This window comes from Pundamilia nyererei, unplaced genomic scaffold, assembly GCF_000239375.1.
Source record: "Pundamilia nyererei isolate P.nyererei 1_Seehausen unplaced genomic scaffold, PunNye1.0 scaffold00077, whole genome shotgun sequence".
Taxonomy (NCBI): Eukaryota; Metazoa; Chordata; class Actinopteri; order Cichliformes; family Cichlidae; genus Pundamilia; species Pundamilia nyererei.
In genome coordinates, this window is record NW_005187478.1 from 2,123,739 (window position 1) to 2,139,849 (window position 16,111).

The 16,111-nt window shown below is 37.8% G+C and overlaps 1 protein-coding gene across 1 annotated transcript in view; it reads left to right on the top strand.

The window, feature by feature from the left end:
• The window catches only part of LOC102200499 (microtubule-associated protein 4-like), a 117,984-nt gene that overhangs the window by 18,747 nt on the left and 83,126 nt on the right, over positions 1–16,111 (top strand). The window contains exon 2 of the mRNA XM_005737561.1: positions 4,291–4,490. Within this exon, the coding sequence (XP_005737618.1) occupies positions 4,301–4,490 (190 nt within the window). The 5' untranslated portion in view covers positions 4,291–4,300. The remainder of the gene's footprint in view (positions 1–4,290; positions 4,491–16,111) is intronic.

A 16,111-nucleotide genomic window follows, 5' to 3' on the forward strand; every position in this document is an offset into this window, starting at 1 on the left:
GAGGAGGTGGAGCATACAGACTGAAGGGCAGGCTGAGGAGAAGTGGAGTATATAATCCTCGGGTTCCGAGCTGATGGGAGAACAGGATGAAGACCAAAAACAGCACTACTGGTGAGTGCGATGGGTGGAGAATCTGAAGAATACAGGAAACAAAAACATATTAACCCAAGGTCCAAACATACAGAGTCAGAGCTCAGAGGAGGCCGAGTTTACCACAGATGGTAGCAGGACGAACTGGCGAGGAGTAGCAGGCCGTGCTGGCTTAAAAACCCTCTAGGTGGAGCCCCGGAGATTGACAACAGGTGATGAGCTGGCCAACTCCACTCCCAAGGACAAATGACAGGAAACTGGACCACGCCCAACCAGACACTCCCACAGCATATGACATTTTTAGTTTTAGTATGACATTTCCCTTTTTGTTTGGTTTTATTGGAGCAGATTATGTGGTCTGACTGAGCACTCTGAGCACTTTAGACAGCATAGCTCATTCACCCATTCACACCCATTCACACCCATTGATGCAAGCATTTTTTTCTACTTTTTTCTACATAAATTGTTGTTTAATGTTGTAGTGATTGAAATGATGAAAAGACATTTTTGTTCAATGACTCTTGCAATTCTAAGAATTACTCTATTTACTGATACTTCAAGATTGAAAAATCTATAATGCAAACTCCTCCCAGAAAACATTGTCAGCCTGGTCAAAATAATTACAAAACCTAGCTAATACCCTTTTTATGTAAAGCAGAAAAAGGCAGCAATTTGGAAATAGAGCTTAATTGACATTATGTTTCGCGTTACCTCACACACAGTTACAAAAATATCCTCAGGTTAATCTCAGTTGTATTATGACGGTACAGCAAAGTGTTTAAATTCCTGCTAGTGTGTGTGTCATAGCTTGTGTGAGGACTGCCAGTGGTTTGGAGGGTGAAGTGATTACCTAGCAGACGGTTGGCTTCAGACAGGGAGAGGTGGTGGTTTTCGGGTAGAAAGACAGTTTTTAATCCTTCAGACCTGAACAGCTCACTCAACAGTCTTACCGTCACTATAAGCTTTTTCTTTTTTCCTCCTTACTTTATGTACTGCTTTTTCTTTGCCAACATAGTAACATGATAATACAGATGTGTCGCACTGATGTTAAAGTTTATTCTAAGAGAGAACCCACTGATTGTAGCCATCCTGTTGAAATAATGTTGTTTGTAAAAAAAAAAAGAAGAAAAAAAGAAAATGTGATTCACAGAATGTTTATTTGAATAGAAATTAATTTTCACATATTTTAAACTTAACTAACTGTCTCTGTTTAGTGCAACTTTCTTGTAGTTGTCCACTATATTTCAACATTGTAATAAAGTTCACAGGTATAGTAACTGTTGACTTTGCAGATTACATGTTTAGAAAACTACCTAAAAACAAACAGAGTATATTATTCTGCATCTAAAATGATGAGCATGACCAGCTGTTAACTTTACTTTAAAATTTTGGAGTGCACCACTTTTACTAGTACTAGTACTACCTTAAGATAATGTTATTTCATATGTATTATACATTGTGGGAAGAAATATTGAGAAATATATAAGCCAGATTCACTCTTCTTACAGCTCAGCTGTAATACAGTTATTACAGCTTATTCACTAGCCACTCATTAACTATGCATGCTGTAGAGGATGTAATGCACATTGGTTTTATCAGAGCTTTTTCATCTGAAAATATCTGCGTACTGCAGACATAAATAGACAAAAAGCAGCTTCAAACTGAGCAGAACTGCAGAGTCCTGTGATCATCTTTAGTGTTTTTATCATTGTTTTGATTAATTCTCTGTAAGTAAATCTTCGTATTGAATCTAGAAATTATATACACTGTTACCTTCAAAACGTGAAGCTTTTCCATATTTGGGATTCTGGATAAGCTTCTGTATGGGTTGTATTTCCAGACACAAGACTTAATTGTTATTCTGTATAATTCTGTATGTCAGTAATGATAAAAAAAAAGTCTGCTATTGTGAGTAAAAACAGTAGATAGACAGATTCAATGAGGCAAAAAAAAGCCCTAGTGCAGGCCTCTGAATGTTCTGGCTTATGAAACCTGTCCAATGAAGCGATAAATATTGCAGTATAATACGCTAGGAGGGCAATGGAGGCTTCTATTTAGGGATAGTTCATTTTAAAAATTAGAATGATGGCATTATTGAGTACATCCTGATTGTGTTTGTGTGAGGAAGAGTCAGGAGGAATGTGTGACTGTGACACAAAGTACTTGGAATGAGCACTTTTGGTAAAAATGTATGTTTATGAGAAAAATAAGAGGAGAGTGAAAAAATAAGACATTTGCATGTGGATTAGCGCAACAGTGAAAACCAACAAGAGAAAATAAGACTGTTAAAGAACCCCAAAGTGACTCTCAGTTCGGGAATGTTGTGTGTGGTGACCACTGTAAGGTGTCTGACCCCTGAAACAATGGCCTACAGTTCTTCTCAAGGCCTGCTAACACTCTACTGTATGTCCTCATCCTGGCTGCTGGCCACAGAGTGTCAGTGTGTGTGTGTTTGGTACAGTTGCAAGACAATGACAGCTTGTTTGCCGCGAGTGTGGATGGAGGGATAAACAGAAATAAAGGACAGGGAGAAAGAAGAGTTTGTAATAGGGTCATGCTGTCTAAGTGTTGGGCTGCAGTGTGTATTTGTGGGATTTAGAAAGTTGTAAGGGGTAATTTCTTAACTGAACATATTGATTTAAGTTATGTCAGGATGAAGTGCATTTCATATTCTTATTTTCTTCCTTGATGCATCTTATTCCAGAAACGGTTTGTCAGTCAAATTGTGCCTCTGTGTCATGGATTAGTTTGCATCATATTTGCTTTTTATGCTGTACTGTATATTACCGCTCTACTTTTCTCCACATTGGAGCTTGCTGAACAGGTGCTTCAATTAAGCATTTAATTAAGCATTAAGATTCCTTTCAAATTAATATGATTCCCAGTAGGGCTGTTCGATATAACGATATATATTGGATGCAATATAAAAACATCTATCGTTTCAGTTTACGCTATCGTTTGTTTAGTGGTGTCGCAAAATAAACTGTTTATGGCAATATTTTTTCATGGTTTTGATGGTCACTGTAGTGGCTATATTAATTTCTTAAAGTTCTCTTTTTCTCTTATATTTAATATAACCACACTACGAACGGACAAGCACCTGTTTTTATGCGTTGCCGTTAGCAACAACGACAGTAAAACCATCGCGTGTCCGCTTGTTTATTTTCCACATAACCCTTTCACAATAAAGCTCAAGATCCTGTTGAGACTTTTCAAAATAAACTGAATCACGTGAAAGATGAAAGATGAGTATTTACGGATGAGAAGCAAAAAAGAGCCGCCAGGTGCTAAAAAATAAACCTTAGACTCAAACGTTAGAACAGCCTTTTTCCCGCAGCACGCCGTATAATAAATACTCACAAAGAAAACAGCACCGTTACAACTTATGTCTAAAAATGTATCGCTTCATGCATCGGTTAAAACACTCGACTCCAGCTACATGACGCCCAGCTGGAAACACTTAACGCAAGTCGAACTGCCCGAGATTCACAGCATTTACAGAAAATGTTAAATCCTTGTGATTCATATTGTTAAGGGGACAATAGATGTCTTATATCGGGATATGAGATTTTGGTCATATTGCACAGCCCTAATTCCCAGTTCCAGATGCACTGAAGCATCCCCACAGCATAATACTCCCACTACCATGTTTCACTGTGGGGACGGTGATCTTTCTTCTTTCTTCGCACATAAGCAACATATCTGTGCTTATAGTTTCATCTCATCATCAGTAATTCTTTTTTTTTTTCAATTCTGAACTGATTGCTTTTGTTTTTGGCACAATGCTTTCTCAAGTAACAGTTCAGGCCCTTTGTGAAGCTTTTATATTGTGAGTAAAGATACTCCTCAGTTTTGACTAGATTTTTCAAGCTTTGAGCATTTGAAAGGTGCTTAAAAAGAAGTAAATGGTTCAATAAAAAGGTCTGTTTTCAAGTTGCTTATTAATATTTACCCAGGTCATTTTTTCTGAAATATGCCTGCTACTTTCTGTAGATAGAAATAATTTACGTTTTCTAAAAAAGAAGTCATATGTTGAAAATCCCTTGCTCTGTTAAAAAAAAGAACTTGGGAGATTTTTTCCTAAAAACTGCCTGATAAAGTTTATAAGTGTAGTGAGCAACATGGGCGCCTGACTAAAGGTGAAGAAAAATATCATTAAGCAAAAATTAATATAAGTAATTTTGTCCCTTTTCTCTCCAGTAACGGGACTATGGACCTGAGCCTGCGAGATGCTCTGGGTGGAGGTGGCGGTGGCGTCCAAGGTGGGGCCCCTGGTGATGCCCTTCTGAAGAGAGACTTTGTGGCTTCACTGGAGAAAGAGAGCTACGATGACAAAGTTGGGGAGACGGTCTCCAAGAGTGACTACCGACCCTTACTGGATGGAAAGGACACCAAGAGCGGTAAGTTGCTACAAGCATTTAAACATAGACATAGTGATTTTCTTCATGTGATCTTCTGGCTGAATGGGTTGGTTGGTAACCCATTAGATATTTAGATATTTTGGCATCACTAGGGTTCAATTTAAGTTGCCTGCCTCACACTGGCGTCCAGTTCACTCTGAAAAACTGAAAAACACAACCTGTATTTACCAGTTGGTTCTGTAGAATGAGCCATCAGTTGATGTGTGCTAGCACTGAGATCAGCTGGGATTGCAACTAAGCTTGACTTCATGGCCTGCTTGAAATAACATTAGGCTTGCGGCGCTTTTAAACTGAGTTACATCTTATCAATCTGATGGTAAGTGAAAGCTTAATAATGAAGCTGTGCCGTCTGTGTATGGCTGTTATTGTAGTGCGCCATATCTTAAAGTTATTTTATAAAGTCTACCACATATCTATATGATAATATATGTAATTTAATAGAAACAGAAAGGCAACATTATGGTACAGGACTTGGTGATTGGATTGGAGACAGTATGCTGCTTAGTTTTTTTGTCACGTTAGAAACCTGATCACTTGAAGAACCTCTGGCACTCAGTTTGGATCCAACACTTACTATAATTCAGTTTGACACCATCCGTTTTTTAGACAGTCCGTCTCTGGGTCAAAGTTCATTTTCAGACTTTACCTCTTAAAGAAACACAGAAGAAATAGGCTACGTTCACACTGCAGGTCTTAATGCTCAATTCCGATTTTTTGATCAAATCCGATTTTTTTGTCTGCTCGTTCACACTACAAATAAAATGCGACAGCAAACGCTCTCTAGTGCAAAAGAAGATGTCACACAACGCGCTCTGTTTAGACCCAGAACAAACTATATTGTTTGACTGATGGCCTTAATATAAAGACTTCGGACTTCATGTTTCCCGATTTTTGCTTTAAGTTATTTTGTTATTTACATAATAATGTAAATAACCTAATAATGATCCTTATTGCTGTTTTAGAGGAGCGGTGCTTCAAAGGATAGTTGCAGATTTCTGTCAGAACCTGCAGGTTATGCAGTACAAATAAAATGTTAACGTTTCTCCAACGTTGTTTTCCCAGCAGTTTCACCGGATGGCCAGCAAGCGTTCGCGATGTCTTCTCTGGCGCTGATAATTGGCGTCTGTCTTGTGTCAGTGACGTAAAAGACGGATTTAATGCGACTTGACCGTTCACACAGCAGTCGCTTTCTAAAACATCAGATATGTATCGGATTCAGCACCACATACGAAAGTGACCCAGATCGGATTTGAAAATATCGGATTTGTGCCGTTCACACTGTCACACCATGATCAGATATGGGTCGCATAGGGTCAAAAAAATCGGATTTGATGCGCTTTCGCCTGCAGTGTGAACGTAGCCTTAGTTAGTTATAGAAATAGAAGAAATAATTTCCCAGGCTGTGTTGTATCGTTTGTGACTGCTAACATATTATTAACTTGACACCTTTTGAAGATGATCGGTGAAAGAGTCACCTCAGAGTTGTCCGAAGCTGTAGGAAAACATTAGTTAGTGTGGAGGCGGCTGGATCTCAGGGAAGTAATGTAGCACAGATAAAGTTCTGTTAACTGTTCATAATATCAGACAAAATGTGCTGAAAAAGTAAAGCAACTTGAAGCTGACTTGGCCTCAAAATGATAATTTGTCACACGAGCCTGTGATTCAAATGAAAATACCACCAAAGCAAGGTTTGACATGACCATGTTAATCTTCCATAGATGTTGAGTTGATCACAACTGTGTTATGAAAATGGTGGAGTACAACTGTCCTGTTAGTTTGGTAATGTTTCCTGGCTTGCGGTACTATAATATGGAGAACTGAAGACATATCACTAGATGTTAAGAACGACTGGTGGATAGGGGAGGAGATTTCGATTGCTTTTTGTCAGCACAACGTGTCTGACACGCTTGGTTACTGACTTTTAATAAATAAATAAATCTGAGATGCTTGTAAAAACGTGTATACAGCAACTGTTGCCTGAATATTTTTCTGTGATTCATTCCCTACATCATGGTAAATAAATATGGTAGCAGTAGATATTATATAGTGGTTTTAAAGTATACAAACATTGTCTATGAGGGCGCAGTGGAGAGATAAGCTTTGAGACTGCTTGCCTTCCTTCCATAATTGAACCATAGAGAAATGAAAGAAGGAAATGTTAGGGCATCAAGGTTAAGAGCAAAGTAAAATGGATAGCTAACTACAGGGTGTGAGGAAGAGAACACTGAAGGAAGGACAGAAAAGGGGTCATCCAGTCTGCAGAGTTAAATAGAGAAGACACAATAGCTTCATAGACACACAGAGACATGCATTATTATAGCCTTGAGAGAGGGATTTATCTAAATTTCAAGGTGGCTGATTTGTGCTAACAAGGGACTACAGCAGTATTTCAGTTCTGTTGAGTCTACATGTAGAGTCTATAGTCGCTGTGTGGGCCTGTACCAGTATCCAGGGTCCCTTTACAAGGTAGTTTTTTTTCCGTTTCAACTGGCAAATGCTGGGTACTGCTAAAGCAAAGCTAACCATAACCACAGATTGTTGGGTAATGTTTGTATGTTTTACATACACCTGTGACATTTATTTATCTGTGGTATCACCGAGCACAGCATGTAGACCTACTGATAACTGTTCTATACTCAGATTTGTTAAACTGTCAAATGGAAACAATGGTTATGGATATGTAGTGATACATTAGATGGTAGAGGTGGCCTCCTCAGGTCACATATTTGGCACTAGTTAGGAGCTCTCCTACTTTTTAAAAAGAATGATGGAGAGGCTTTTCATAGAATTGGGGTTTATAGTTATTTGGTTAATGCTACCATGGGGCCAAGCTAAAGAGGTACTTGGAAACCAAACATCCATTAAGAGAGAAACTTAGCCTTCTTTAGACAAATGATTGGTATGAACCAGATCCAGCCAGATGGTTGGATAGCAGGAAGTAGCCATTTGCAAATAAATAAACAAAAAGAAATAAAGAATTAAGAATTTAATGCTGGGCCCCCAAATGGGCAGTCAGAAATATGACCAAAACCAAAAAAAATAAGAAAAAACAAGACAAAACAAACAAGAATTAACAATGTCACATAACATTGCACAGATATGAATTTAAAAAATACCACCGTATGTCCTTATTTTACATAATCACTTATTTCAGTTATATTTAGTTAGCATTTGTTTCACAGATTAATTGTCTATAGATTTAGGGAATAATGAATCTAGTAATGAACCTCGTCCCCTATTCAGAATTGCATGCTGGCTGAAAAAAGAATAACAATAACATTTCACTAACTAATTCATTGTTAGTTATCTTTTGCATGATAATGAAGATAGTTCAGCATCATCATTAATTCACATATACTCACAGATTTCTCTTTAATTCAGAATGGTTTAAGTTCATATAAAACAGGGACAGCTCATGTTCCTCAGATTATACTCTACATATCCAGGCTATCAGGGATCTTCCTGGGACTGTGTGTCACTTTAAAGATTGCTTTAAAGTGTACATGACACTTTGGCTGACCTTGTCTAGACTGAAACTGGCTGTAGGACTGTCTGTCTTTTCTCTCAGGCTTGTTCTCTGCATTTTTTCATAGTTTCATTTTTATTTCACTTTCTCTTTCTCTCAGTTTCTGTTCCATCCCTCTTTTTTGTCCTTCTCCCTTCCTGTCATTGTCATGCTGTGTTGGTCTGGAGACAGTGCTGCCTTAGCATCATTGCCTTCACACACACACACACACACACACACACACACACACACACACACACACACACACACATGCTCACACAAAGCCATAATTAGCACCCACCTTGAGGCACAGCCTCGTCCATCGAGTTGAAAGTGAACCTGTCTGGCTTTTAGTGTTTTATTTGCAATAATCCAGAGCTTTAAGGAGCCAAAATAATGCATAAACCCTTGTCTATGGCACTAATATAGCATGTTGGTAACTAAAGGACATATACTCGATCTTCCCCTTGCTCATACCCTCACACCCAACCCAGTACTGTATCTCTCTTTAGCAGAGTCAAGTGATGTCTTTTCACAGACATCTATACAGTCTGACCTTTGCAGCCAGAGGAGTTGTCCTCTGTTGGGTATGAGAAACAATGGAGTCTACCTCTAACAGGAGTTAACCCTGATGATATCAACATGGTTTGATGATTTATAAGCAGTTTATTATATTAACCTTTTAGTTTGCCTTGCACAATCAGTAGTCTGATACAAAACTCTTACTCTGACCCCCACAAACCAAGCCTAGTCAAGTGCTACAGGCAAACAGAATTATGACTGTCAGAATGAATGCTGCAAGAGTTGTGAAAAAGCTACATTTAATGTATGTTTTAATGTATGTTAGGCCTGTAAATGGTAAGTAGAGTTGATCTCAAAAATGAAAAATATGCATATGTTTAGTACAGTTTTTCCAGGCATAATTAGTGCACTACTAATATTTTAGCTTTTTTGGTATTTGCTTAATTCATAGGCTGGATGAAAGTATAGTTGACTTCATTTTTGTGAATAAAAAGATCTCTACATGTTTCATTTGTCATATATCTGATCCATTGTGGAAAAAGATACATTTGATATGTGAAGCCAAAATTTTGCAGAAGTCACTGGAACATAAACTCTTTATTCAAGTTAGAGATGGTTGACCAGAAAAGGTCTTAAAACTGTGATGAGTTGAGATGGAATTGCCCATGCATGAGAATCAATTTTTTCAATTCATTTCAGTTGAAATGCAATTCAAACATTAGCTTCAAGGCATTATATATTGCAATGTAAAGTAACAGATAGCAACCCCACCAATCAAAGGACCCCTTATGAGCAAGCACTTGGCAACAGTGTGAAGGAAAAACTCCCTTTGAACAGGAAGTAACCTTCGGCAGAACCAAGCTAAGGGAAGGGCAGCTATCTGCTGTGACCGTTGGGGGGTGAGGGGAGGGAGACACAACAAGAACATCTAAGCATTGGTGACTATACGCAGTAGGCCTGTAGGTCATATGAGTGTTCCTGTCCAAGAGGGAGGATCATACTGTGTCTGAGAGCAGATGTTTTACCACAGGGGTTTCTCTGATGTTGTCATATCACAACTCCTCAAATGCATCAGACACACAAGTGAGACCTGAAATGTCCATTCGAGGCTGACTTTTTTCCATGCCTAATTGACTTGGAAAGAAAATGCAATCTAAATACAAAAGTTGCACCCAAGTTAAAATAAGTTATTCATATCTTGATTTGCTGTTCGATGTTCCAAACTTCATTAATGACAAACCTGTCAGTAAACTGTTCAATTTGAGTTGCTCAGTCCAGTTGTTAGACTTTATTATACACTGCTGTCTTCTTTTATAGAGTAAAAAGTAATCGAAATTGTATAAAAATATTAGCAGCACAATTTTCAGATATATAATAGTTTAAATTATGGGTGGGTGGTATAAACGGTATACGGTAGAAACGATATGAATTTGGCCAAAGGTAGAGATTTTGACTATACCGCTCTACCGCAATAGCGTATGTTGATGGTGTCATCAAGCTGCGCCTGTTTTGGTTGAAAGTATTGCAGCGGCTGCAAACAATATCATCTGCAAATTATGCCGGGTGACAGTAATAGCGAAGAGATGAAACACGTTTTGGAATATGAAGAAAGCCAAAAACTGCGCTTCCTCCACTTCCGTACTATTGATTCATTAATGTTGAATTCTCTCGCAGCAGCTCTATTCAGGCTGAAAACACTCAGCAATCTGTGCATTCACGACTGGATGTAATACCGGTAGCTTAGCTGTAGCATTTGTAGGTGAGGGCTTCAGCTTCCGGGTAACATGGAAATGACGTCATTCACGTAGATTACTGATTGGCAGCGCTAACTCGAAATTTCGAGTTGCTTTTCTCAAAATTTTGAGTTAATATGTTGAAATTTCGAGAAAATAACTCGAAATTTCGAGAAAATAACTCGTTTTTTTTTTTAGTGGCGGAAACGGGCTTCCATAATTATCTCAGTTGTTCTCCTGACTGAAGTTTGGTCCGTTTACAGCATCCTGCCATGCGATTGCATTTGTCCCTAACCATCGGGAACCCTCACGTTAACTTGTATCGAGTGGAAAAAAGTTAGCGTTCATCCTTCAGCTTAACTGTGTTTATGTTACGCTAACATAGCTGTGTCGCTAGCGATCATGTAGCACATCATTATATACCAGCTAGCCCAACTTCAGTAACCCTACAAACGTCACTGCTGTTTATTTTCTGTCTTCATTTGTGTTGGAAGTGACAGCAGAGCTGTACTTTGAATTTTTCAGTCAATACATGCTATATCATGCTTAGGTGGAAACTAGCGAGCTAACTTCCTGCTAACTTCCTGCTAGCTTCTAACTCCATTAAATTTAATAAATTCTGTTTTCATGGATTCCTGAATGTTAAACTTAATTGTTACACCTTGTAAAGCAGCAACTCTGATCATGTTATTAAAGATGAAAGAATTTAGACAGTTTTTAACTCTCAGTGATGCTGCAGTGTTTGTTTGACTTTGGAACCTATAAGTTTTGGACCCAGATTACTCTGCGAGGCTCCTGACTATGGTAGCTGTAATCCTCCAACAATCCATCAAGCGGTGCGGCTTCATAGCTTACCAAAGTCTTACTAAAACATTTTTGACAGATTTTTGAGCGCCGTGTACCACATATAATTAGTTCGAGGTCAGTAAGCACAACCAGAATTCATACATTAGGCGCACTGTTGATTTTTGAGAAAATTAAAGGATTTTAAGTGTGCCTTATAGTGCAGAAAATACATTATGCAGAAGAAAAGAATAGATCGCGATATATATCATTACCGCACATGCTTCAAATTATACCGCAATATGGATTTTAGGCCATATCGCCCAGCCCTAGTTTCAATAGTAAAACAATTTAATAGTAAACACAATTAATCTTGTATTTAGAGTAGTAGTTCTCTGGAATTACAATTCAAAGACTACTTTCTTAAAGCAACTCGGTAACATAATTCATAAAGGACATTGAAAGCTGTACTCTTTGACCTGTTCATTAAGAATATTTTTTACAACTGAATAAAAACAACTGTCTGCACTGATTACAGTGACTTTGGTTGTTTTTTGGTTGATCAGACTAAAAACCTACATGGCAAAAAATCTGATTCTGGATCGTCAGTAGTAGCCAGGCCAGTCAGTAATTTGAGTGGTATACCAGAAAATACATTGCATTACATTTCCAAAAAGTAGAAGATTTCAAAGTTAGGAGTTTTTCTCCAGGAGGATTTATATCAGCACTTCTTCCAGTTTGGAGGAGCGCTTATTTGATAGGAGAAGAGGAAAGAGGAAAGAGCCAATATACAATCTGTCAAATGGACAAAAATGAACTCTAACAGCTGCCTTAATGTTACACAGGATAAAATGCTGCTTTAACATGGTCAACATTAAGAGAATAACACAACTTGACTGCAGTTCAAATACATTCTATATTAAGAGGAACTTGGTGAATCATTTTTACATAATGACTTGTTAGACTGGCACATTGACATCTCTAGGTGGATGGTGAAGACACGTCAGACACAATATCAATCAATGTCTCAGACAGGGGAGTTTCTATTCAGCTTCTGTTTTCTCTGCTTTTTTAACTGCATTGTTTTTTCCATGTCCTCCGATTTCTGTTATTCAGTAGTAGCAGGTGTTTACTCTTCCTTTTGCTGTGCTCAGCTGGGATGAAGGCCTTTAATACACCTTTTTGTAATATGAGCTGAATATGAAGCCAGGTGCTCATGTGTCCTCAATGTCACTGAGGACAGCATGTTTTAGTTCTGCCTCGTTTTTCATCCTCACACCTCATTTTACTAAAACAGCACCTACTTTACTGCTTTAGAGTGGACTGAACATGAGTGGCCTTATCTCACGTTACACATAGCAGCGGAAAGATCAAGACCAGTACAATCAGAATTCTAATTCAAGAAAGAAAAACAGAGTATTAAGTGTAGTTCAAACAAATAAATATCATATATAATAAATAATTAAATAAATAATTATTCTATTAAATTAATATAATAATAATTATTATATTAAATTATTTAATTAATGATGCCTTAACACCAATTTCTTGTCATCTCCTCTCAACCAGGCACATGATAATTTACCAGTGCATAGTCATGACCCAGTGTGGAGTACTCTCAGCTTTTTTTAAATCTAGATTTAAACATATATATACTCTTTCAAGTCTAAGGTTTGACGCATCAGGAGTTATACAGTAAAAAGAAGTCATCTGGACCTTCTGCAACATGCGCACTGTAAGCTAAAGTAGCTTTGGATGATTCATGGTTCAAAATAATCCTTACTTCATGTTCTGACCTACAGTAGCATCCTCTCCACTGTGCTGCAACATAAGCCCACTGTAAGTACAAAATACTTTCACAGTGATGAGACTAAAAGTCATACAGAAACATCCTCGCTTGAGGATCAATAAGCTATTGAATAATGGGGTACACTTAGTTTACACACCGCTTCTACATTTTGTTCAGTAAATAAAAACATGATGTAATATATCATGTGTTGTTTGTCTGATGTTGCATTTAAAGTAAGGTGATTTTTTTAAATTAAAACCTGTATATTCTTTTTACAATAACAAGAGATTAAAAACACTTTATTATGTATCTTTTAGGCCTGATCTTGTCACAGTTATTGTACTAATTGTGTGTGTTTCATCGTTTGTAAGCGCAAATATCTAAAACCACTTTATAGAAAAACATTACAAACTCTGAGTAATGAGCTGCCAATGTCTTCTCTGTAATTTTTTAGTCTTTTTTTCTGTGGAAGTAAAATTTCTTTGTAGTGTTGCTTTTTTTTAAAATTTCTTTGGTAGTTAAATGTCTTTACACTGAATGAAAGGGGAACAATTTGGAGGTGTTTTATTGAAATGATTTATTAATTGTAATTTTAGTTTTCTGGCCCAATTTGGGATTAAACTGGACTGAATGTGTATAGTGACTTTAACAGCAGAGTGAAGTTTACCTTACTGTGGGCTCATGGTGTAACACAATGGATAGGAAGCTACTGCAGTCAACTCATGTTTTTATCAAGCTGGGATGTGGCTGTGTTTGTTGAGGCATACTAACACACCCCTGCAGGAGTATGCTTTTACTGTATGTGTGGTATCACAGTACAGGGGAGGGAGAGAGGAGTGACCTTCTTGGAATATTGTGTGTGTTTGTGTGTGCCCGTGTAAAAAGAAAACACCCAGTGAGAATGTGCGTTTGCATTTGAGGCGTTTTGCATTCCTGAGTGCATGCATTTGTATGTGTATGTGTGTTGTGCTACGGGACCTTGAGGTCATATGCAACTGCAGTACAGTGGAGGAGCAAAGGCAGCAATCGCACACACCTTGGCTGTCACTGTCAATAATAGGGATGTGTGTTTGCTGAGTTCAGCTTATCTGTTGAAGTGAATATGACATAAGCGAAGCTTTTACAGCACTTCTGGAAATGGCTGATTGACTGACAGCTGAGCAAATGTGACATCCTAAAGCCACCAACACAGACAGAGCAGTTTTCAAACTCAGATGGTTTTTACTGCAAACTTTGATCTCTGTTAATAATAATAATAGTAATAATATTAAGAATTATTAAAAAAAATATGAATAAAAGAGAAAAAGTCAGCTCTAACTTAAAATAATTCAATTGTACTCCACAAGGTATATTCTGACACATGGGGGCATAGTGAGATCTAAAGCAATATATACACTTTATTTATCACCAAAACTTTGGTGACTGTTAATCAACCAAAACATGAATAACTAGCAAACTTGATAATAGAAATAAAATAATTTCAGATTCAGTTCTCACCATTCGGTTTCAGTTCCAAAATTCAGTTTTTTGGGACTGACATCTGGTTCCGGTTCAAGAGTAATCAACTGCAGATTAGTAAAACTATGTTTTACTAGCGGACCGAAAGTGTTACTGACGGGAATCTACAGCGTCTTGAGCTGAATTAAGACTTCAGAAGTCATTCGTCATGTCGAATGACCAGCGGATAAACTCTCAGGTTGGTAATAAATGTATTACATGTATAAGACCAAGCGTCATGTTAACAAATGATAGCCGTACAGTAGCTTTTATGCTTATTGTAGATGTTAGCTACAATAAGCATTGAATTCAGCTTTGACAAACAAATATGATCGACTGTTTCTAGTAGAATTCCAAAGTTGTCATCTTGTACCCTGTCAGAGCCCTGACAGGGTACAAGAAACTATTTTGTGCAACTTTTTTGTATTTTCAGTTTTGAGGGATAAGCCTCTTAAATTTCTCTAACCAGAAATATATGTTAAAAAAAAACAAAACGATTTTCAATGTTTTTGTAGTTTATTGCACTTTTTTGCAATTTATGTAATTACTATGCACTTAGTGCATACATATTATTAACATTTGGGCTATAATGGTTGTATTGATGTATAGCTCCCAAAAATGGCACTACAGCATGTAAAAATATAATATAAGCTCTGGCGGACTTGGTTCTATGGTAGGTCTTAAAGGGTTAAAATAAGATACCATTAACACTTTGAGTGCAGTTACAGTTAACAGTGAATATAAATTCTACAAATGAATTTATTGCATAGTGTTACCCCCCTCCACCATTAACAAATGGTTCAGCCCCATGTTGTGTAGCTTTCTGGATTTTATACTTATTGGGCTACATATTTATTTATTATACAGGCTATGCAGTACATAGGATCAAAATTCAGTTGTTTTATGTGGACTTTATGTGAAACTAACATGTTTAATTATGTGGGCTACAAAAAATAATTAAGTTATATACTATATTTATATGAAAAGCATGTATACTTACTGCATTTGAATCACTTTAACCATATGTCACCACCTGCATATGTGTTTGAAAAAAAAGGCTTTGATTTTGCCACCCCATTTGATTTCTCTGCCACCCTCATGCCACCCTAAGAAAATTTCTCTAGATCCGCCCCTGCTCCAAGGCACACATTGCCAGATGTGAGCACAGAAGCCCCAACCAGTCAGAAGAAGCTTACAGTAGCTTATCTTAGCTCAGTGGTTCCCAAACACCACCTCCCCACCTAACCACACACACACATATTTTGTTTTCAAACTCCATTGAGGTTTATTTCACACCTCAAACATTTAGTAAACAATTGAACAAATAAAAGTAAACTGCAATAAATTACACGTAGCAATAAAATAAACTACTAATTCTTTTATGCTACGTCCACACCTACATGGTATTTTTGAAAACGTAGCTGATTCTACGTAGCTGATTCACCTCCCACAGGACACACCTGTGGGAGGTGTTGCGGGAGTATGGGGTGTCTGGCCCATTGCTATGGGCCATTCGATCCCTATACAACCGTTGCAAGAGCTTGGTTCGCATTGCCGGCAATAAGTCGGACTCGTTCCCAGTGGGTGATGGGCTCCGCCAGGGCTGCCCTTTGTCTCCGGTTCTGTTCATAATTTTTATGGGCAGGATTTCTAGGCGCAGCCAAGTGGCAGAGGGCTTTCGCTTTGGTGGCTTCAGAATCTCATCTCTGATTTTTGCAGATGATGTGGTTCTGTTGGCTTCATCGGGTGAGGGCCTCGCACTGGAACGGTT